Here is a 22,268-nt window from a genome sequence, read left to right as displayed (position 1 = left end):
CAGGCTAAATACGTCATACGTCTTTGTCAATAAAAGACTAATAAAATTTATTTTAATTTCCATTTATACAAATTGGAAAATTTATTTACATATTAGAAAAAAATGCCTGCAAATTTTAATATTTTGCAATTTTAATTTTAAATTTATTTCACAAAATATAAAAAATACTCTCATTTTTTTTAAAAAAAAAATTGTTTAAGAATTATAATCGTCACCGCTCAATTATAATTAGAATGTGAATATTCTCTTATAAAACCCGGCCCGGCCGATCAGCCCGAACCGGACCGACTGTGACTAGCCCAAACCACCTGCGATCTGGCGGCTGCTGCTCCGCGCTTCCATTCTCGCCGTCGCCCCGAGCTCGCTATGGCGGTGGCCGGAGGAACGAAATGGAGCATGATCCGGCCTTTCTTGGTGCTCTTCCTCCTCCACACCCTCGCCATCTACTTCTTCACCCGCGGATTTCTTCTCACCCGTACCGAGCTCGACTCCTTCAGCCACTGCTCCGATCTGGCTCAATCTCCTTGCTCCCTCCCCTTCCCCAATTCTTCTTCTGACGCTCCGGTCAAATCCAATTTTACGGCAGATGAGGGACCCAAGGATCGAGGTTGTTGGACTACGCCTTCGGTAGATCGGCTCGTCATCATCGTGCTCGACGCGCTTAGGTTACCCTCTCTTCTACTTTCCATGATTTATTTACTTATCTGGTACCTGGATGGTGATTGGCGCCAATTTTTTAGTTCAGCAGTTTTTGGTTTTCGAGTACCCACACGTTTTAGCATGGTTTGATGTTGTTGCTTAGTTTATTCTCTCACATTTAATGGAAATCTCTGCTTGTTTCCGCTTGCCTAATGCAGATCTACCGGTGAACTAAGTTTATTGGGTTTTTTATTTTGCTATAGGACGGGTTTTTGAGATGTTGCTAAACGTTGCTCATCATGCATCAGGTTTGATTTTGTTGCCCCTAGTACGTTTTTCAAAGGTCAGCCTTCTCTCTCGGGAAAAACTGGTCTTTCGATAATCTGCAAGTAGATGGGGTTCATGGAAGCCCTTTTGCCACAGATAAAAAGCCCTGGATGGACAAATTGCGAGTGTTACAGAAGCTAGCCTCTGAGGAGGGACTGTCAGCCAGAATTTTTAAGGCCATTGCAGACCCTCCGACCACTAGCTTACAGAGGTTGAAGGTAAAATCAAGAAATCGAGATCTTATCATTTTGAATATATTTGTAAACATAACACGAGACGCAAAATATGCTGTATTGGTAATTTCACATCTATCATTTGCACCCTGTTATTTTGTTTCCAAGTTATTTATTTAGTCCCTTTTAGCCTTGCATTATTTTGCAGGTTGATGCATATTTTCTGAGAAAGCATTTTAGTTTGTGCTCTTACGATGATTAGCTACAAGCAAAAACGAAGTAAAAGTTTTGTTCCTGAAATTTGTTATTTGTTGGACATCTAAATTTATTACCTTGTCATAGCCTATGTCCTGATTCACACTTAAGAAAATACATTACCAAAATTTCATAAATATTTTAACAAACTGTTGACAATCACCAATATTCTTGCAAATGTCTCTTATCACAAGAAAACTCATTTGGTTTATTCTAATTGATCATTCAACTATTTCCAAATATTCTCTATTTATTCATAAGCAATTATCCATTTCATCATAAGCAAATGCATTGTACAATAGCTTCCTGACACTTTTAAAATCACTAATGAATTTTTTAAATGTCAAAAAGTGTAGGATTTGACTATGCAGTTGATAATTGAATACTAAATCAGTGGGTGTTACTAAATACAAAAATATTATTCTATTAATAGTAGTATATATACCTTCAGTTGTTATGGCTATTCAATACTTGGCTCCATTTGAATACCTATCATAAAGAAACTGAATTCCATTATGCTGGTTATATCCTTTATTGTTTTGGCATAATAAGAATGGAAGATCCTCATGTGCTACAGGAGTTTACTGTCTATCAAATGCTTTTTTTTGAATTTTTCAATTGTTAATTATTAAAAGGCGGACAATTATGAGATTTTGGAGTATCCGTGAATTTTTTTTATACCAAATAGTTTTAGGAACAAATATTCATTGTAAATTTGGTGGAACAATTTAATTAGTGTTTGTATGGAGGACAAAATGTGATACTCCTCTAGGAAGTGAGAGTTTAGTGCTGTTTTCTTGATTTTTAATTTTGCATTGGGGAATTCATTCTAGTAATATGCGATAACTGTTTTTTCATGTTTGAGCCTTTCAAGCAATGTCAGCTGCTCCATCATTTTGTGCACTAAAATTTTCCTTCTTAAATATTCTTTTGAGATAAATCATGTTTGGCATCAGAAATATACTTCCACGAGTTTTAACATGCTAGCATCTTTTCCCGTTAATGTTCCAAATGTCATTTGCCTATTTGCCCATTTGCTGTCTCTTCTCATGATGTTCCCTAAATTATGGAATATGCTTATGGAGAATATTTAGGGATTAACAACGGGAGGACTTCCGACATTCATTGATGTTGGCAATAGTTTTGGAGCACCAGCAATTGTGGAAGATAATCTGATGCATCAGGTTTTGTTTTCTAGTATGCTCATTCATACACACACTTGCTAGCAAAGAAAAAACCCGTTCCATCTTTAATTATCTTCTTGCCTTATTTTTCTATTTCATTCCTTAGCATTTGTTCTTTTTTTAATTTGGAAAAATAGTTGGTGAAAAATGGAAAAAGGGTGCTGATGATGGGTGATGACACATGGATGCAGCTGTTTCCTGATCATTTTAATATATCTTATCCTTACCCTTCCTTTGACGTGAAAGATCTTGATACAGTAAGTTTGTTTTAGATATATGTTCTCAATCAATTGAAGGAAATTGCTTATAGACATATTTTTTCTATTTATATGCACCAGTTTGTATATGGCAGGTTGATAATGGTGTCATTGAACATTTGATTCCATCATTGTACAAAGAAGATTGGGATGTACTCATTGCTCATTTCCTTGGTGTTGTAAGTTTGTATTCTTGTGCTCAATGAGCCTTGTCTGATATGTGATCTTAATACATCACTCGCTTGGTTGTAAATTGTATTTGAGTTCAAATATGCTCAAGTTTCTGGACTTTTACAGTAGGATTTGTATCTTTTGCTCCTTTTATTTGCCACTTTTTAGCTTTACCTTATCTTCCATGGCAAACTAATTTAGGGTTTCATTAATATTTTTGGTAGCATCTTGAAATCCATGTAAACTAAGTATAGTGACCTTTCGTCGTAGGTTCATGTCATGACAACTTATAATGTAAAATTTTGTCTATTGTACAATGGGTGTAATATCAAATGGTAGGTTTGATTGCTATCATATAGCTTTTTTCCTTTTAGATATTGAGATTTTAAGAAAATGATTTGACTTGACATGAACTGATTCAAGTGTGGTCTTTTTTGTAAATTTTCACAGAAGAACCTGTCTCATATATATGTATATGTATACTTAGAAACTTTGGAAATATTGTAGACTCCAGTTGTTCTGAAACATTTCATCACCTTTCCCAATTAGTGGTTCTGATAAAAGAAATAGTTTTTATAGATGTGAGAAATATAGAAGTGTGGCTGAAATTTGAAAAACCAGAGGCAAGAAAATGAAAACATGGGCTTGCTAGCTTCATGAAAATTGATCCCAAGCTCTTGAACAACAATGTATCTCCTGTTTAAAGTGTTCAATTCTAATCCTCTTTCTAGTTTCTTGGGATTTTTAGACACAAACAAATCCAGTTGAATTTCCTCACTTTAAAAGTTCTATCAGCCTCGACTATTTGACTAACATCTTCTATAGTTTGGATTAATATTGTGGTTCTGTTTAATCTTATAAAGGATGGCTTGGGTTTTGAACACATAAATTTCTAAATTTATGCTAATTTTTGAATTTGAGTGTCCTTTCACTAGCATAATATTTTGTAAAGTTTTTGATGCTTAGATAATGGCTTGTCATCACTTGTCATGAAAACAAAGTATTCAGCCTTTTCTTTTATTTTCTAAGGCAAAGATGATTTGATTAAGGACTTTGGTGTGGAATATATAGAGAGGTGACAAAAAGGAAAAAAAACAACACTTCTAACATAATTAATGGCTCTGTGGTTTAACTTGAGATCATATATCTTTATATCCTGTTGGCGATATTTCCTCCTTTAGGATCATGCTGGGCACATATTTGGCGTTGAGTCTGAACAGATGATAAACAAGTTGGAACAGTATAACCGGATTCTTGAGGTAAAATTTTCTGAAATCATGTCCCTGCATGCTACATTTTAACCTTGGCATCACCTTTATTATAAGTTGCAAACTATGTCACATTGGCTTTCTTTTCTCAATAGTCTAAAATATTATTGTTGGGAATACTAACACTAGTCTATACAGGAAGTTGTTAACGTGCTGAAGAACCAATCTGGAGCAGGTTCCCTGCATGAGAACACTTTTCTCATTGTAATGGGTGATCATGGCCAAACCACTAATGGTGATCATGGCGGTGGTACAGCTGAAGAGGTACACTTCCACCTTTTACCAGTGCAACTTTGTGTCCATGTTTGCTGATTTCAACAAAGTTCTATGCAGGTGGAAACATCAGTCTTTGCAATGAGTTTAAAAAGCTCCCCAACTTCAATATCATCTGTTCTGGATTCAGATTTCTGCCACCCTGATTTGGTATGTTTGCATTTTGATGATAATGATTACTTGTTACCTTGAAGATGATGAATGATCAAATTCTGCTGTGTATTCCCTTTCTACAGTCTATAATGCAATCAAGAAATGCCATTTTATGTTGTACATAAGCATACACCCTGGTTATGAATGATTGTATGTTGTTGACATCTTCACACAATAAAAGCTCTATGCACCATCATCAATATTTTTCTATTGTGTGTTTGTAACCTCTCTAGTCTCTACTAATAACTTATAGCTGGAGCCTTACATGTTATGTGTAATGAGCTAGATTTTCAACTTTGCCGGAATCAAAGTCATTAACATTCATTTGATGATCCTGCAGATGCATACAATTGCATCCTTCAAATGATGATAAAGGTGACTGTTCACACAAATTATAGGGCAGAAAAAAAGATATGGATATTGTTTAGCTACTCATTGACACAGCATGCTTTATTGATCAACTTGTGTATGAACAGGAATCTAATCATTATCATTATCCTAGAGAATATCTTATTAGCCTTTGTGATAGAATTCTTCATTAAGACAAGAAACACTTTATAGTTAATTGTATGGAACTTGAGAGTTGAATATAAATGTATAAGGGTAGGGATACATGTAAAGGATGATTCATGTCGAAACTGCTCATTTTCAACTCAAAATGAGCATTGAGAGCCAATTGATCCTGGGCAATCTTCAATAGACTGATATGGGCACACGTGATAAATTTAAAACTCAACTTCTGAAAACTTGAGTTTTGTGATGTCAATTGCTTAGGAACAAAAGATGGGCCAGCTAGGTTTATATTAATGTAATGCAGTGGACAAAAGTCTTTTAAATTAGTTGGTCCTTTTGTCCTCTATATTTTTGGTGAACTCAATTGTTATAATTCACATGAGCTACTTTGTAGAGTTCATTTATCAGAAGTAGAATCCTTAGAACTTAGAAGTCACAAGAGAAAAACAACTTTCATAGGCACAACAAACAGAAAAAAAAAATCAAGTAGCAAAATGAAGCACATAGATGCAAGAGATTCATGTGATAAGACTAAGGTGATGGTTAGAGTGAATCTGCAAGACTTCAAATAAATGGATCTTAGAAAAGTCATCAAATATGGTTTGGTTGAGTCCGCATGAATTAAACTTCAGAATCTAACATCGTCATCTGAGTTCACGAATGAGTTTGGTGCTTTGTATTAGAGACTTGTCTCTCTATGCAATATTTAAAACTATTTAGATGGATGAATTTGTAGGGTAGGCAATTTCTCTCCTCTCCTCTCCTCTCCTTTCCTCTCCTCTCTTAGTGGAGTCATGTTTAGTTTACAAAGGGGATGAAGGGGAATCTTTTCTCCATTTCCCGTTCTGACCTTCATAATGTGTGGTTCTTATTCCTATCTCCTGCACTCTTTTCATTTTCTCACCTCTCTTTTTGTCCCTTCATCTTCCTTGTTAATAAGCTCTTAAATTAGCCTCAGAAAACTGTGCTATTTGTTAAATCTTTCATATTGATCAAACAACCAAAGCAAAACAATGGATGCCAACTTTGATTACTTGTATTTTCTTAGATTCAAAACAGGCACTATGTTTCTTTGACTATCCTAAATGAAAACTCTGTTATGCAGTACAAATTCATCTAATAGCACCTCTATTTACACTCTTGTGCAATAAATGCCTAGACTATACTGGTGATGTCTTTTTGTATGTATTGATTGTTTATGATTTCTATCACTTCTTCAGTATGGGAAAAGGTTATGCATTGGCATCTTTGAGCAGGTTAGGTACAATCTCATATTTCCTAGATTGTGAATGTAGAATTTCTTTGATTTCCTTCAACTCACTTATTTTCATTTTTTTTTACATATATACGCAGCTTGACTTTGCAGTAACTATTTCAGCTCTCCTTGGTCTTCCATTTCCTTTTGGAAGGTACATTTCTGAATTCTAATAGGCTTTTCTTTCACTAAGTTGATGAAATAAGGATTGCAAAGGGAACAAGTAGAGAAAAAATTGTGTACTCGGAAAAATCAAGGTGAGCAAAATGGGGAAAACACTGTCATTTTGACAATATACCATTTGTACAATGACCAACGATGATATAAGTCTAATTTTCTAATTAGCAACTGTGATCAATCATAGTGCTACTGATAACCTGAAAAATTATGCTCTATTAAGATTATAGATTAGTATTTTAGAAATATTTTCATAATTCAAATGCTTGAAAGTGATTGACATGCTTTAAAAAAAAGAGATTGACATGATATGTTGGGCTTATTTTCAAAATTGCAATGGCTCATGAGTGGATGTAGGCTAGTATCCTTCTTCAATGAAACTGAAGAAGAAAGGCCTACCTAAATAAATTATGGAATATGTATATGTATATATACTTTGGTATATGTCCATCTATGTATTTAGGAGAAAGAAAGGTTAGTTGTCCAAAAGGCAGTCATCATTACTATTCATGAGCCAACTGAAGATATCATTTGGTCGTTAAGATTTCCTTCTAAAGCTCTGTGAATTCTGTTGGAACTAGATTGCCCACAACCACCTCAATAGCCATCTTCTGATGGCTTTTGTAATTCCCAGACTCTGAAGAATGAAGGATCTTTTTGATTGAAGGAGGAGAAGCTGTGGATACATTTGTTGTATGCCAGCCAAAAGTGGCAAATTGAAGAAAAAAAGGTGCCTAAGTGCCTGATTGCTAGTTTTATTTAGGCTTGTTTCACCAAAAGTACAGGCTTGGTCTTATAGGATGTGGATCTTTTTTATTGTAGCCATGTGAGCTCATAGTGTTTGGTTCTGTACTTTCACCTACTAACTCATGTTTGTTTGTATGCTGTTAACTTAGTTTATTGTAACTTAGAAGGTCCATAAAAATATATTTGTCTGCAGTATTGGCCATGTTGATGCTGAACTGTATGCATTAAGTGCTCGTACATGGGAAAGTGAAGGGACAAACACAGATGGTTGTGAAGTATTATCAGATTTGGCAGCATGGAAGCAAAACTACTTAAAAGCTCTATGCATAAACAGCTGGCAGGTACTACTAGAATTATCCACAAGTCATTGCAACACACTTCTATGAAATTATCTTTAGCTAAAATTCTAAGTTTCCATTCCTAAAAGGTGACATGCTAGACTATCAACAAACTACTTAAAACAACATATTAACATTTCTTTAGTTATTCTGATTAATTGAAATTCCCTGACTCATGTTCTGCTGAAAGCCCTATTCTAGCCATGGGGGGTACTTCAACATGAGAGATATGTATTGTAGCTGAACCATTGAATCTTTTGGTATATGTGTCCGTTTAGTCTTTATGCTTATTTTCGATTTTATATCATCTTTGTCATGCCCTTAAAACTAGGTATTTTTGTGAGACATTCTTTTATCTAGGGTAACTTATTATTCTCTGAACCCCTATCATATTATGTAATCGGATGAATTTCCTTTAATTTTTTTCCCATAGTTCTCTTATTTCAGTTCCTTCTTTGGATGATTGTTTTCCTCGCAGGTACAAAGATATATTGATCTCTACTCTACCACATCAGTTATCGGGTTGCCTTTGGAAGATTTATACCATGTAGCTCAATTGTACAGTGAAGCTCAGAGTAGCTGGTCAGATACTATGAACATCAGTTGCTTACATGGGGATACGGGCAACAATATTCTGGATGGTTTAGATTCCTCTTTTCAACAGCAAATTGATGCATATTCAAACTACTTACGAAGTGTTTCCAAGCTTGCTCGATCAGCATGGACTGAGTTTGATTTAAGCTTCATGGGTGTTGGCTTCATTTTTATGCTGATTTCTCTTGGCTTTCACCTAGTATCAATTAGAAGATTGAGCATGCTCTGTCAACCCTATTATGGTGGGATGGATGTATTTGGTATTCGTTTTAGCCTGGTTTCTGCTTTTCTGTTGGTGGCAATTCGAGCAGCTAGTTTTCTGTCAAATAGTTATATTTGTATACTCAAAACTCTATGCCCATTTTCTTCAATATCTTTATCTACTGTAATTGAATTTAATCCATAATTAATTCATTCAGTGGCAGAAGGAAGAGTTGCAAGCTTTCTTTTGTCGACTGCTGGCATTCTCAGATTATGGTGTTCAATCAGCAACTGGAAGTTTCCAACTTATGTTCGTATTGATCTTTAAAATGGATTTCTAGTTCCCATAGCCTTGTATTTTCTGATACTTATTTATTGCTTGTAGGAACTTTTGCTTCTTTTTCTAAACACCATTATCAGACATGGCATAGTTGCTGGAATGTTAAAGGAGACTTCTGGTTCCACCTCTTTATTTACATTCTACAAATTTATTTTCCATACTGATGAGAAAGATCCTCTGTTGATAGTTTTGACATACAGTTTACCCATAATCTCACTATCCATTTTAGCAATCATGATTTCTAGGTTCCTTTCTGCAACATCTTCTCGGATGTGCTATAGATATATCCTCTTTATTGGAACCATATGTAGCTATGTTCTCATATCATTACATTGGGTCTCAGAGGGCGGGTTGATGCCCAGTTTCACATTTTTGCAATATATTGGGAAGAACTTAGCCCCTCGGCTAGTTTATGCTATTGGATTTGGACTTCTAGTTCTATCAGTTCTCTCTCAGTTTCTTGTCAATGGTATGAAAAAGTCAACAGAAAACCTATCAATTTCAGCTCTGGGTTTGGTTTCTTCATGGAGCTCAACCATCATTATTCTACTGGGAAAGCAAGGTCCTTTTGCTGTTTTGATTTTTGTAAGCGGAGGTATTCTGACTATCAAAATCCTAATCCTATGGTTGCTTTTGTTCTAGATGTGATGATTATTATCTCTGTGAAAAGTTTTTTCCTTAAGAAAATTATTGTCGCTTGATTATAAGTATTGCAGAACATGCCATTTTGTTTTTCTTTATTATTGTCTTGATTCTTTTTCCTGGAATATGCAAGTTCAAAGTTTAATCATTTGACCATCTCATGTGACAGCATGGTGTATAGTAAGATCATCGAGGTTAGAATCCAAGAGAAGGGATTTGGGAGTCTTGATCATTGATCCTACAACTGTGATTCAATGGAGCCTTTTAGCTGTCTGTTTATTCTTCTACACTGGTCATTGGTAAGTCTAGTTATTTCTCTCAGATATTTTCTGAATTTTTAATATTTTATATTGCATATTAGTTTGGGCAAAAGTCAAAAGGGTGCTTCCTTTTTTTTTGTAATCGTAAAGATGGTGCCCTATTTTGATTTTTTTTTATCAAAAGAGCGCCCCACCCCATGTACAATTCCCATTACTCTCCACTATACAGTAGCAACTTATTCCCATTATCTCTCTCCTATTTTTTCTCACCTAAATCGACGCATTTTAGTAGCTACGAACCTATAGATACTACACAGTTGTAGCAACTACGATTTTGTAGATGCTACACAGTCGTAGTAGCTACGGTTTCATAGTTGCTACAACTAAGCTGTCACACAGTTGTAGCAGTTACGATTTCGTAGCTACTACAACATGGGAAAAAAAATTAAGACTAAAATTGTTCGGAGCCTTCAAAAAGGATTTAAACGACTTTTTTTGAGCCTGCCCGTTATGGGTTCCATCCCATAATCAGTTGTAGATCTCTGAATGAGCTCGGTTTGATATATTGTGTCTTGTGGTTCAACTCGAGTCAAAAGTTATGACCGGTCAAAGTTTAGGGTTTAATATTCATGTTGTAGCAGCTACGAAACCATAGTTGTTGCAACTGTGGCAGCTCAATCGTAGCACCTACGAAACCGTAGTTGCTACAACGTGAATGTGAAACCCTAAACTTTGAGGGATCATAACTTTTGACTTGAATTGAGCCGCACAATATAATAAATCAAAACTCGTTCAGAGATTTACATTACGGGGTAGAACTCGTACGACCTAGTTTTAGGCTTAAAAAATGTTGTTTAAATCCTTTTCAGAGGCTTTGAACAATTTTAGTCAAAAAAAAAAATCATGTGGTAGTAGCTATGGTGCTACAACTGTGCGGCCGCAATTGTAGTAGTTGTAGCAAATACGAAACCTTAGCTGCTACAATGGGCCCAATTTAGGCGAGAGATAGGATAATAATGAGAACAGTATTGGAGAACAATTGTCATGTTCCTGGGTGTGGGGCGCCCTTAGGGTGCCTGCTTTGACGATTTGGTAAAAAAGTGGTGCCCTTTTGACTTTTGCCCTATTAGTTCTTTCATTTTGCTGAGAGTTGAATGGATTTCCAGGATAATGCACTTTATTTACTTCTTTTTGAACTGTGTATTTCTAAAATTGTTTAACCCTCCACATGCATTAACAAGACATCTGACAATATTCTTGTGTACCTCTATTTCTGCACTAGCGCATAGTGTTATTAGTGACGACAATTTCACTTATTGGTGAGGAAGAATCATTTCACTAGCACCTAGAATGCTATTATGTGGTTCATTAGTATGCTGACTTTATCTGTTCATGTAATTCTCTTCCATGACCTGAATATTATGATTTTTCTCAATTAAGGATATGGCAAATTAGAATGTTCCAGTAGCATGTGGTATGAGAATAACAAATTTAGGTTTTGCAGGCAGGCAATTTTTGATGTGGGAGTTGATTTGTGATTCTGTTCCATGCAATAGCACATGTGCATTGTTTATTCAATCTATCTGTTTAGTTCACAAACACATATTTAGTACTTGTTCCTGAGATACAAATTTTTTATTTATGTCCAAGAGTTTTTTTTTTTTACACCTAACCTATATGACTTAACATTCTACAGGTGTGCATTTGATGGTTTGCGGTATGGTGCAGCTTTTATTGGGTAATTTGAAATTTTTGTATTTTTACATACTGAATTCATATACAATTTGGTGCTTATCCCCTTAGTATGTTTCAACCATTTAAAAAATTTTTAGGTCTTTTCTTAAGTGCTAATGATGTTTCTGGTTGATTTATTTGGATGGATGAAGAGGGAGAAGGGGAGGGAGATGGAAAACAACAAAAAGGATAATCTGAGTGATATGTTCATGTGAAATTTGCTGATCCTTCCTCTCCTCCTCCCCTTATCTTTCCACCCAAGTAAAGCAAGCCTAAATGTCTTCAATATTAATGGCTTCGTTACCTTAATATTTTACAGATTTGATCATTTCAATATCATCCGTCAAGGTTTTCTACTGGCAATAGATACTTTCGGTGTCTCCCACATCCTTCCTATTCTTGGTATTCCATTTATTGTCATACTCAAGTTGCAGAATAGTAATAAAAGAGTGTCTGTGGATAATATATTCCTCAGCTTGACTCAGGTAATTGCTTGATATGCCATACATCCATTTTCCTTTTTCCTGTTCTCCATTTTCCCCACATTTATTTGTCTCCATGTATGCCACGTACAATACTTTTTTATTCTCATACCTAAATCACATTAATTTTATTCTACTCAGATTGGTTTAGTCAGCACTGGTGGGCACATAATTATAGCTGTTTGATTATTCTTGTTTTGCTATGGCTATTTATTTCTTCCCCATTATCAACTGTACAATCTATGAATATATCAGCTTTTTATCACAAAATCTTTTGTATGCATTAATATCTGTCTACGACTTGTTTCTCTCACCGCTGCTTTGGTCTAAGGCTTTTATTTCATAGTAATCCATGAGTTGTTTTTTTGGTAATCCAAGTATCCATCTCTTCAAATCGACTAATGAGGTAACTGGCCCGACTACACGGAAGTTTTCCATCAGCCACCAAGGTAAATTGAAAATTGCTTATGGAGGCTCATCTAGATGACCAACATTCTTAGGTCCGCTTCTCACTTGAGGAAAAAATCCCCTGTAGTGCACCGCAGCTGAGACTCGAATCTTAGATCCCTTAGTTATCCATTGAAGGTCTAACCATTGCGCCTGAGGTGCTTTGAAGCTCCTTAGACGCTTACCATGATTGTATTTGATAGAAATCAATTTAAACATTCTTATGCTCTTTTGTTCAGTTTATTTCTTGAACTCCAAACTCTGATTATCTCATAATAATTCCTGTTAGTATGTTGTATTTTAGTATTATTTGTGTGCCATGAAGCATGGCTCCAGTCTAGATGTTTCTGATATAAAGATTAGAAAATTTAGGAAATGGTTTTATGGGCCCAACTTGAGAGATGAATCCATATTTCACTGAAGATGAGCACTTCTAATTGTCTACCTGGGTGTTGCAAGTGGCATGGATCATGATTCGGTAATTCTTCCCGCTAGGTAGAAACTTGAACAATGCTTCAAGAAGTGCTACCTGAAATACACTTGTTTCAAAATAGCGCATAAATGATTTAGGAAACTGCATCTAAGGGTATCTTGAGTATCTTACACGCAAGAAATGCATGCTCATTTCTTTCTAACGTCTTCATTTTCATTATCAATCCATTTCACATAAAAATAAAAGTTTAATTCTCATTCTTTGCCTTGATACTAATTATCCGCAGCATACTTTTTAATCCATAGGTATTCTTAATTTACGGGCTTATAACTTCTACAACCACCACTTTGACGATCGTATGCGTTGCAATTCAAAGAAGGCATTTAATGGTGAGTTGAACGAAAATTCCATTTTACAGTCCACTTTCATAGTTGAATCATAAAACTGCCAGGAGTTTGTTTTGTTAACTTAACAGTTAATATCGTAGTGATGAATTTATCAATCTTGAGTTTTATCTTCAAACATAAATTTTCGTTCTTAGTTAAAATAGTGTTTGTGACGCTTGCTGAGTCTTTTCCTGGTATCTATCAGTGTGTGATTGTTCATATTCAGAAAATGATCAAATATTGACTTTTTTTTTTCTTTTTTTCAATTTGGTCGCAGGTTTGGGGATTATTTGCACCAAAATATGTCTTCGATGCAATCGGCCTTCTTCTAACAGACGTATTAATTCTCATGGCTTCTCTATACTACTACTGACAAGGCATTGCTATATTTTGCAAAAACTAAAACAAAAAAAAAACATTCAGAAATTTCTTTATTCACTCTTGAGAAACTAGATCAGTTATTAATCGGATCATATTGTGAGGCTCCATATGAAAACAAATTCTGAAAACAAACAACATTTGTAAATGATTTTTTTTTTCGAAAAGGAATCTTTGGTTGATGTTTATTGTTTTGATTAAAGCAGTTTGTTTGTTTGAACGTAGTTCCATGCTGAAGGGAGTAGTTGATCACTTATTTTTCAGTCACCAATCTGTCGTAGAGACATTTTCTTAGCTTGCACTAATAACATGCTTGTTATAAAATTTTAAAACTAATTTATAATTATTATAATAAAAATATATCTATGCATTAGCAATGTAATAAATTGTAATTATTTGATAAAGTAATTATTTAAAATACATTCGACTTAAGATATTTCCATAATAAAAATAAAAACACTAATAATAGAAAATTTTAAATAATTTATTATTAAATATACTTATCTAAAAGTGATTACCAGAGTGTCTGCATGATATGATTATCTTTAGTTGGTAGTAAAATAACAATTGCAATTATTAATAAGATGTAAAGTAATTTGGATTAAATCACAAACATATGCTTTTCATGCATAATATTGTCAGGCTCTGAGAATTTGGAAGATTAAACACCACCTTAAAACTTACTAGGGAATGGAATTCGGTTTCACAAACAAGTTGAATCTTATAAAAGATCAAAAAAGTAGTCTAAACCTTGCCCGATTTCCCAAATCGAAATACCAGCTCCCCAAGCACGAGCTTCTTCGAGGCGTGTCGATAGAGATATCAATGAGGGGTAAAACACGGCGTGCCTTTGATAGTCGTGCGGATAGACGAAAAAATGTTCCGCGCTTATGTTGTCCCAACGAAGCACCGGCTTGTGTTTCTTGAGCAATGAGATGTAGTCTCTTCCAGTTATAGCTTCACCACCACCTGAAGTGAACCCACAAATCATAAAGAACAAAAATGGCCCAATTTGATCTTATATACCAGTAGAATAGAATGGTGTTTATATGAGTAGAGCTTACGAAGAGAGTGAAATGAAATCCTTGTTGCTGAATTGTACAACACAGGACTTATTGACAGGATTCCACTAGATCATTTCAGGAATTGCATTTAGAACAAGTTCCTATAAACTGAGAAATCATAGTAATCTTCTTAAACGACAATAAAAAGGGAACTTAAAGAGTCTTGTGACAACTTGTTCAGCCTCATATAAAATCATAGATGAGTAGAGGATTGTCAGTGTACCCACATTGTACATATTGGATCTATCATGCAATATGATCTAAAGACTTGTACCATAATTTAATTTCACAAGCATACAATGAAGTGAGAATATAATAGTATCAAGACGAATCACTTTCACGGTAATGCATACCTTCCGGAATGAGGAAATCATTCCCATAGAAGTTCAGACCAAGGAGAATCTTACGAGCGTGATTCTTGGCATCACTATCACCGACAAGCATGCTCAGAGAAGTGTGCACCCAATTCAGAGGAACATTTGGGCCAGGACTTTGGGGCCCTGAAAAATCATACGTCATAAGAGAAAAACCATCTACAGCATCACAAAGTTGTTGCAGATCTCGTGGTCCGAAATCGTATTCATTAAGGTTTGGTGAGCGTGGGGCGGGAATCACATAGATCAGCTCCAATTTGTGATCATCAGTTCTCCTTGTTAAATCGACTGAATGCAATGCCTTACCAAGCTGTTTAATGAAATCCAATGCCTGCACATCGAAGGATGGTAGCTAAATGAGGAATGTTTCTTTCACATGGCAAAGAAAAGGCAATGCTTTAGTAAACTATGTAAAATATGGGTGGTCATGAAATTTCTCAAAGATCTGAAGAATATATAGTTAAAACTTTAAAACGGACTGAAAAAAATAAGCTGGAGAAAGACTAGCTGTAGATGTTAACAGATTATTGTCATGCTACTTGCCATCTGGTGTGGCATAGCTTATGTAAAAAGACCAAAATGTAGAAAAACAACCATACTCAATAAATTTGTGGATTATTGACTTATATTACATGCATTTTGAAAGAAGAAAGATATTCATTTGAGAAAAAAGCTACCATATTGCGCAAGTCTGGATCATGCAAGATACCGTAAGCTGCCCATCTTGACCAGGACTCGAGCACAATACCATCATATCCCATGTCCCTATTCACTGACAAGTAGATGTCAAGCTGAAAAGAATAATTTTACATACAGATTCGAATCTTTTGATCAAAAAGTTAACTTGTAATCATACAAACAAAAAAACACTTACTTGCATTCTTTTATTATAATATCAATTGCTTTATTCCACTGCTTCTTCTTTAGTAGTAGATCCATGGGAGATGCTTCCAATACGACTCTAGGTAAGACCTATAATATTTGAAAGATCTAGTCACCAACTCATCAACATATCACCACTTGAACTGGTTGGTCTGAGAATTCGGTACCAGGGTTCAATAAAAAAAATGGAAAAGGCTTGAACCAGTTACAAAATATAAAACTAAACCATAACATGCCAGGCATGATCTTATAAGTGTCATTATCAACCTTACATGTGTCTTTATCCAAGTAACATTAAAGAAAACTATTACAAAATTCTCTCAAGTTATAGAACTTTTGTTCTGAATAACCAATTATGCACAACATGAACATTATGCAGTACAACAGTAGAGACATGAACACTAGTTTGATTGTTAATGCACAACAAATTTCTCCAAGAAACCATTGTTCTTCCAAAAGCTTGGTAGCTCTAGAATTTGAGCCTGTCTTGTCGTGTGGTGCACAACGACAACTAGTTAGATGCTAGTACAAGTACCCAACTAAAATAGTACAATCCTAGCGCACAAGGTTCCTATCATTGCCAGCATCGGACTGGGGAAGGTCAGTGTATTTGGTTTGAAATTCTGTTCCTAATTGAACCATGGTCTCTAGACTCACTGGGCAAATTTATCTATGTGCTAAGACACCCGCGAAAGCAACATGTTTCAAGGTGTCCAACCTCCAACTAGGAAATTTTCACATTTGATTGGGAAAGCATATTCAACATTCACTGTCAACAGAATCAGTGCTACAATTCGAGATGCATTGACCTTTCATGATCTTTGATTTTATGCAGAACAAAGCATAATGACATTTGTCAACAGAAAAATTTAGCAATTTAATTGAATATGTATATAAATTACAATTTGTAAAAGAAAGAGTTAAGGTGAATAGGTGATCCAAGCAAAAGCTTGGGTTTGGGGACCAACTAGGGACTCAGACTGACCAATTACCAGTGGATGCCCATTATTCCAAAGCTCTGAAATCCACTCTTTGTCAACATTATGACGTCCTTCCAAAACTAGCTTCTTCCCTTCACTGAAAGAAACTCGTAAGATCACAATGGAAAAGATTTGAAGTTCCAAAGAAGCAAAATGGCCAATCATGCAATTCATATATATATGCGTACCTCTTCAACTCATACCATATAGGAGATATATGGGTTAACTTCGAACCAAAAAGCTTAGCCATTTCATAGCCTCTTGAATTCCTGCAATACATTTGGGACATATCAGACTCGACTAAGTTTTGGATGGGACAACAAAATTTTTAACCAAAAATAAATTTGATTATCACCACTCCAAGTTAATGATGATTGAATAATCTGTGATGCAAATCTTTAATGTAAGTGAAATTTGACTATAGAGTTTCAAAGCTAGCAAACTCATCCAACACTAATCACTCAAGCTACCTAATAAAACACAAGTCAAGAAGCAAAATTAGCTTCTAAAATAATATGTATCTATGTATGCACTCTTGTATTGTGACTTCAGCATAAATAATATGTTTTTCATTTATTGCCACACAGAGTGAATGACCAGATCTTTTACCAACAAACAATAGGCAGTTCAGTTGCAAATCCATAGGCATTCCTGAACTGGACTGCTTAAGATATGATCAATCTTTATTTCCAAATTAATTCAAGCCTAAAAAGGTCAGTTCAAAAGTAAAGTTTAGGAGACTAAAATATTTGGCTGAATGTGAAAGAAAATCGACAACATATCAAATTACATTCAGAGCTCAAATAAGAGCCCTAGTGATGTAACTTCCTTTTCCTATAAAACACCTACTATAACTTGCAAGGTCACACTTAAGTGATGCGGTGATAACATGTACTATGTGGCAAATAAGAGTTTCTCTCCTTTGCATTCTTGGCTATAATTGATTGGTATATTCATTACACAAATGATAAAAATTTACTCGACGGTACAAAGTTAAATTTTTATAAGATCCAAGTAGTGGATCTCAGATAGTTTAGACTAAAGTGGATTGACAAATTTTACTTTTGGTTTAAAGTTCATCTAAGGTATGTGATCGCATTGACATGATATTGGCGGATCAAGGAGACTTATCCCAAGGAAATGTACGCCTATAGTTTCTTTGACTAACATTTCGTGCTGCATGTGCTCGGAGAAAAATTTCTTCCCACCAGCTAGTCACTTATCTCCCTTCGCATAACCTGGGGAGATAGGGTGCCTGAGGTGAGCGTAATACAATTTGACTAACGTTCATAATTAATTTGCTTCTGAAACTAAATAGGGATGAATCCCTGGGTTTCAATTCAGAAAGCAAAAAATATGTGAAATAACAGAGTGCCTAAACGGAATACCAAGATAATTCACCTTAAGGAAGATACGGTCTTAATTCACCTTAGACTCACAGATAAACAGAAACGGCGGTGGGCCGATGGGGTATAAAAATTCCAAGATAAAGTGGAGAGGATAAAAGGAAGACTATTATTGAACAAAGAAGATATCAATTTACCAACAAAAATTCATTAAATTACCGAGGTCTAAATGATCGAAGAGCAGGGATCGTACCAAGGAGTTACATACGCCAGCACCGGATTTGGAAAATGGCGCCTCGATGTATTCTCAGAAAACCGTGAGTTTTCCTGAAACAAAACAAAAACAACGACTAGAGCAAGCAAAACACTAGAAAACGTGAAGGGACTGACAAAGACAAAGAGAAAGATGCCAACTTCGAAAATAGAAAACAACTCACAGCGAGGATTTCCTGGTAGTCTACATTGGGCTTCACGAGTCCTCTCTCGTAGACGGATAGGGACGGCCGCGCGGTTCCCTTGATGCCACTTTCGTCGCCTCGGTAAACGATGAAGAGCGCCGCGATCGCGACCACGGCGAGGAGTAGCAGGAGAAGTGAGGTGAATAGGAGACGGATGGAGAGACTTCTGGATCTGACCGTGGATCGACCTTCCCGATGCTGAGTGGGCTGATCCCGGCCACCGGCGCCGCGCCGGTCGCGCCTCCTAGCCGCCGGCATCTTGGATCCGAAGTGAGAGATTAGGCTCCCGTTGACACTGAAACCTAACGGGATTGAAGAAAACCATGAAGGCCTCAAATGGGTCAACAGACACTTATGTGGGCCATCTTAGCCATGGGGTTGAGGTATAAGAGTAACCGTAATCTTCAACCTATAAACTCAACTCTCCTTGAATTTTTTCCTTTGGGATCCTCGGAGTACGGAAAGTTCTTCGTGAATGTACTCCATTTCGAGTATATATCATCTGCTAGATAATATCCTTTTATATATGATGTACCGTTTATCATGAAATTAACATCCGGAGCATTTCTCTATAGAACAGTGTTAAATATATAACGATGATTCATTAAGAGCATTTATATTATTACGTGATACTACGACGCCTAAAAAAGCATGTTATATCTGTAGGAGCGTTGACGGCCGGCTAGAATGGGGGGTTAGATAGCCTATAATCACAAAAACAAAATCAATCATTCTCAAACTCTTAAACTAATACTTGCACAAAGAATAAGCAGAAAATAAATAGAACATTAAAAGAAGAGGCACAGGTATTTACTTGGTTACAACCGATGTGGTTGTTAATCCAAGGAAGTTGAAGCACTAAATACTCATTCAGGCGGAGAAGCCTCTTACAACGTTGAAGCACAGAAAACATAAGCTTAACTCTAAATTACAACACACAAGTGTTGGAAGTGACTTTCTTAGTTCGTTAAAAAGCTTCTGAACCAAGGTTATATTTATAGCCTTGGTCGGGACGCTTGGAAGGGTTCCGGGGGCCCTGGGGGGATAAAACTTTATCCCCAACGTTTAGATCGATTAAAAGCTCGATCTTGTGAAAAAGTCAACTCCGAGAGCCCGATACGTTTCGGGTGCCCCGGACCCAAAAGTCAACTCTAGTTGACTTTTTCGGTTCGGGTCCTCTGCTCTGACTCTGGTCGCCTCGGTCCAGGTCTTCAACTCCGGATCCACTTGTTTTGGTGATCTCGGACATCCGGAAAATGACTCACCCGAACCCAACTTCCAATCTTCTCGAGCAGACTTCCGCTCCGGCTTCTTGTCCCTCGGAATCGCTGCGTGCTTCCTTCTCGTCCGCCAGCATACTCATCCGCAGTCTTCATCCCTCGGTCGCACCCCGTGCCGACCTTCTTGCTAGCTGCGTCTCTTGCTCTCTGAGCAATCTTCCGCTCCGGCTTTCGTCCCTCGAAATCACTGTACGCTTCCTTCTCGTCCGCCGGTGCACTCTTCCGCAACGCCTCGTTCCTCGGACGCACCGCGTGTCATCCTTTTCGCTAGATGTGTCTTCCGCTCGAGTACCTGTGCTCCTAAGCTTCTGCACACTTAGACACAAGGTTCAAAACACATATGACCTAACTTAACTTGTTGATCACACCAAAACAATCTTGGGGTTCCAACAATATCAACAAGTCTACAGACGCGACAACTTCAAAAATTATTATTGGGACGCCATAATCGCCTTTAGTAAAATGACCTTTCCAAGCAACGGGGTAATTCATCCACTCCCAATGCATGCAATTAAAGCTGTCCAACATTCCAAGAAAGTCACGTCTCTGCTCATGCATTTGAAGCAAGTGTTGAGTGTCAACAACGTTGGGTTTTTGCAAGTATCGTGCCCCAAACACATTGATCATACACCGACAGAAGTTGATTAGGCAATCAAGGACAGTTCTCTCACCCATCTGTACATACTCATCCAGAGAGTCGGCGGGGGCTGCATATATCAATTGACGAATAGCCACCGTGTATTTTTGAAGTGGCGACAAACCTTTCCTTTCAATTATGTCTCTCATCCACTGAAAATACTTTGAATGATCTGTCAGGGCATCGACTATGCAAACAAATAACTCTTTTTGCATGTAAAATCGTCGTCAAAAGACTTCAGCGTGAAATGTTGGAACATCTGAGAAGTAATCTCGGACAAGGCGAACATGCCCATCTTCACTATCTCGGTTCTCATATCTCCGATTTGTAGCTCTTCGAGAACTTTGAGTTTTTTGACGTCTCTATTCTTCTCACTCAAGTCGCGTAATCATCATTCGATCAACATTATCTTTTGCGTCTTCCCACATCTCATTTCTCTAAAATTCATGCATGTTATTTTCTCTAGAGCGATGGAGATCTTCAGACATTTCAAATACAATTGAAGTTTTAAGTGGTTCAAATCAAAAATATAATGGAATAGAGAATCATAACTTCCACATTGATATATATAGACTAATTTGTAACAGCTAGTTTATGATGGTTATTTTATAACGACTATTTTATAACGATTATTTTATAACGATTATTTTACAACGATTATTTTATAATGGTCATTTTATAATGACAATTTTACAATAGCTACTTTATAACAACTATTTTACAACGGTTATTTTTATAACGGCTATTTTATAATAGCTATTTTATAACGGCTAGTTTGTATCGATAATACAAAATAAAGACACTTTTATTTAAAAAAACTCATAAAGACCAATGTCAATAACTAAGAAACTTACATATCAACAAAACATAAAGTACAACGTAAATTAAAAAAATATATAAACGTCAACAAACGACAAAGACCAATATAAATTAAAAAATATAAACGTCCACAAATGACAAATTTATTATAGGTCATGTCTCTTTACAATTTCTTCAACTATTTTCATATACCAATGAAGTTGTTCCTCTGTCATTCCACTCATATCTTTCATAACCATATCATAGTCCTTTTGCTTTAGCTCGAATTCCTTAAGCGCCAATGTTTCTTTTTTAATATTGTTGCATTTGTTTCCATTCCGCGTTGAAATTTTTGTCTTCCTTAACTTTGACTTTATTCTTTCTTTTCATCTTCTATTGCCCTATTGGACGTGAGCAAATTTCATAGTCATCATCAGTATCCGGATTCGTTGAAGAAGTATGTGCTCCTAATTCAAAAATCCTCGCCTTATTGTCTGCATGACAACCAAGTGATTGGGGAGCTCATTTCTCACACTCTGTTATAATCTTCCATACGTGTTCGTACTTAAAAGTCTTATTCTTGTGTACCTTTTTCCATGTACATATCATGTGTGGCGCATCAGCATCACTTTCACTACTAGCCCGATTGTTGAAGAAATTATTGTACCATATATCTTGAGAACTTACCAATATCAGACATAATTCAATAGGAATGTGACTTTATTGATGTACATTCTCTTAATGTCGTACCTGCAAGCTGATTATCATTATAGTACGTGGTGGTGTGTTGCCAAAAATGTTTATTCTTTTGTGCATTACCAA

The 22,268-nt window shown here is 36.1% G+C and overlaps 2 protein-coding genes across 8 annotated transcripts; one reads left to right on the top strand and one right to left on the bottom strand.

The window, feature by feature from the left end:
* Positions 1 to 258: 258 nt before the first annotated feature.
* On the top strand, positions 259 to 13,815 carry LOC121972185 (GPI ethanolamine phosphate transferase 3-like). 5 transcript variants are annotated; one of them, XM_042523865.1, is made up of 20 exons: positions 259 to 665; positions 948 to 982; positions 1,063 to 1,184; positions 2,489 to 2,578; positions 2,716 to 2,835; positions 2,931 to 3,014; positions 4,188 to 4,265; positions 4,413 to 4,538; positions 4,608 to 4,697; positions 6,434 to 6,469; positions 6,567 to 6,622; positions 7,586 to 7,733; positions 8,209 to 8,584; positions 8,744 to 8,835; positions 8,911 to 9,460; positions 9,677 to 9,806; positions 11,464 to 11,505; positions 11,821 to 11,986; positions 13,169 to 13,252; positions 13,527 to 13,815. In XM_042523865.1, the coding sequence occupies exons 1-20, from the start codon at positions 367 to 369 to the stop codon at positions 13,620 to 13,622; spliced, it is 2,820 nt and encodes a 939-aa protein (XP_042379799.1). In that variant the 5' UTR covers positions 259 to 366; the 3' UTR covers positions 13,623 to 13,815. The 5 variants fall into 5 exon arrangements, 4 of the variants coding, with proteins under 4 accessions (XP_042379799.1, XP_042379798.1, XP_042379800.1 ...); XM_042523864.1 differs by having other exon boundaries at positions 260 to 665; positions 8,209 to 8,662; XM_042523866.1 differs by having other exon boundaries at positions 526 to 665; positions 903 to 982; positions 8,209 to 8,662.
* A 392-nt stretch (positions 13,816 to 14,207) lies between these two features.
* Positions 14,208 to 19,073, bottom strand: LOC121972184 (chitinase domain-containing protein 1-like). 3 transcript variants are annotated; one of them, XM_042523863.1, is made up of 9 exons: positions 18,711 to 19,073; positions 18,527 to 18,600; positions 17,116 to 17,196; positions 16,940 to 17,024; positions 15,940 to 16,037; positions 15,743 to 15,830; positions 15,045 to 15,396; positions 14,692 to 14,756; positions 14,458 to 14,596 (listed from the first exon to the last, which is right to left on the bottom strand). In XM_042523863.1, the coding sequence occupies exons 1-8, from the start codon at positions 18,987 to 18,989 to the stop codon at positions 14,740 to 14,742; spliced, it is 1,074 nt and encodes a 357-aa protein (XP_042379797.1). In that variant the 5' UTR covers positions 18,990 to 19,073; the 3' UTR covers positions 14,458 to 14,596; positions 14,692 to 14,739. The 3 variants fall into 3 exon arrangements, 2 of the variants coding, with proteins under 2 accessions (XP_042379796.1, XP_042379797.1); XR_006109333.1 differs by having other exon boundaries at positions 14,512 to 14,596; positions 14,692 to 14,799; XM_042523862.1 differs by lacking the exon at positions 14,692 to 14,756 and having other exon boundaries at positions 14,208 to 14,596; positions 18,711 to 19,072.
* Between the last annotated feature and the right edge of the window lie 3,195 nt (positions 19,074 to 22,268).

Source organism: Zingiber officinale, chromosome 4A, assembly GCF_018446385.1.
Source record: "Zingiber officinale cultivar Zhangliang chromosome 4A, Zo_v1.1, whole genome shotgun sequence".
Taxonomy (NCBI): domain Eukaryota; kingdom Viridiplantae; phylum Streptophyta; class Magnoliopsida; order Zingiberales; family Zingiberaceae; genus Zingiber; species Zingiber officinale.
This window is presented reverse-complemented; position numbering and strand designations above follow the sequence as displayed.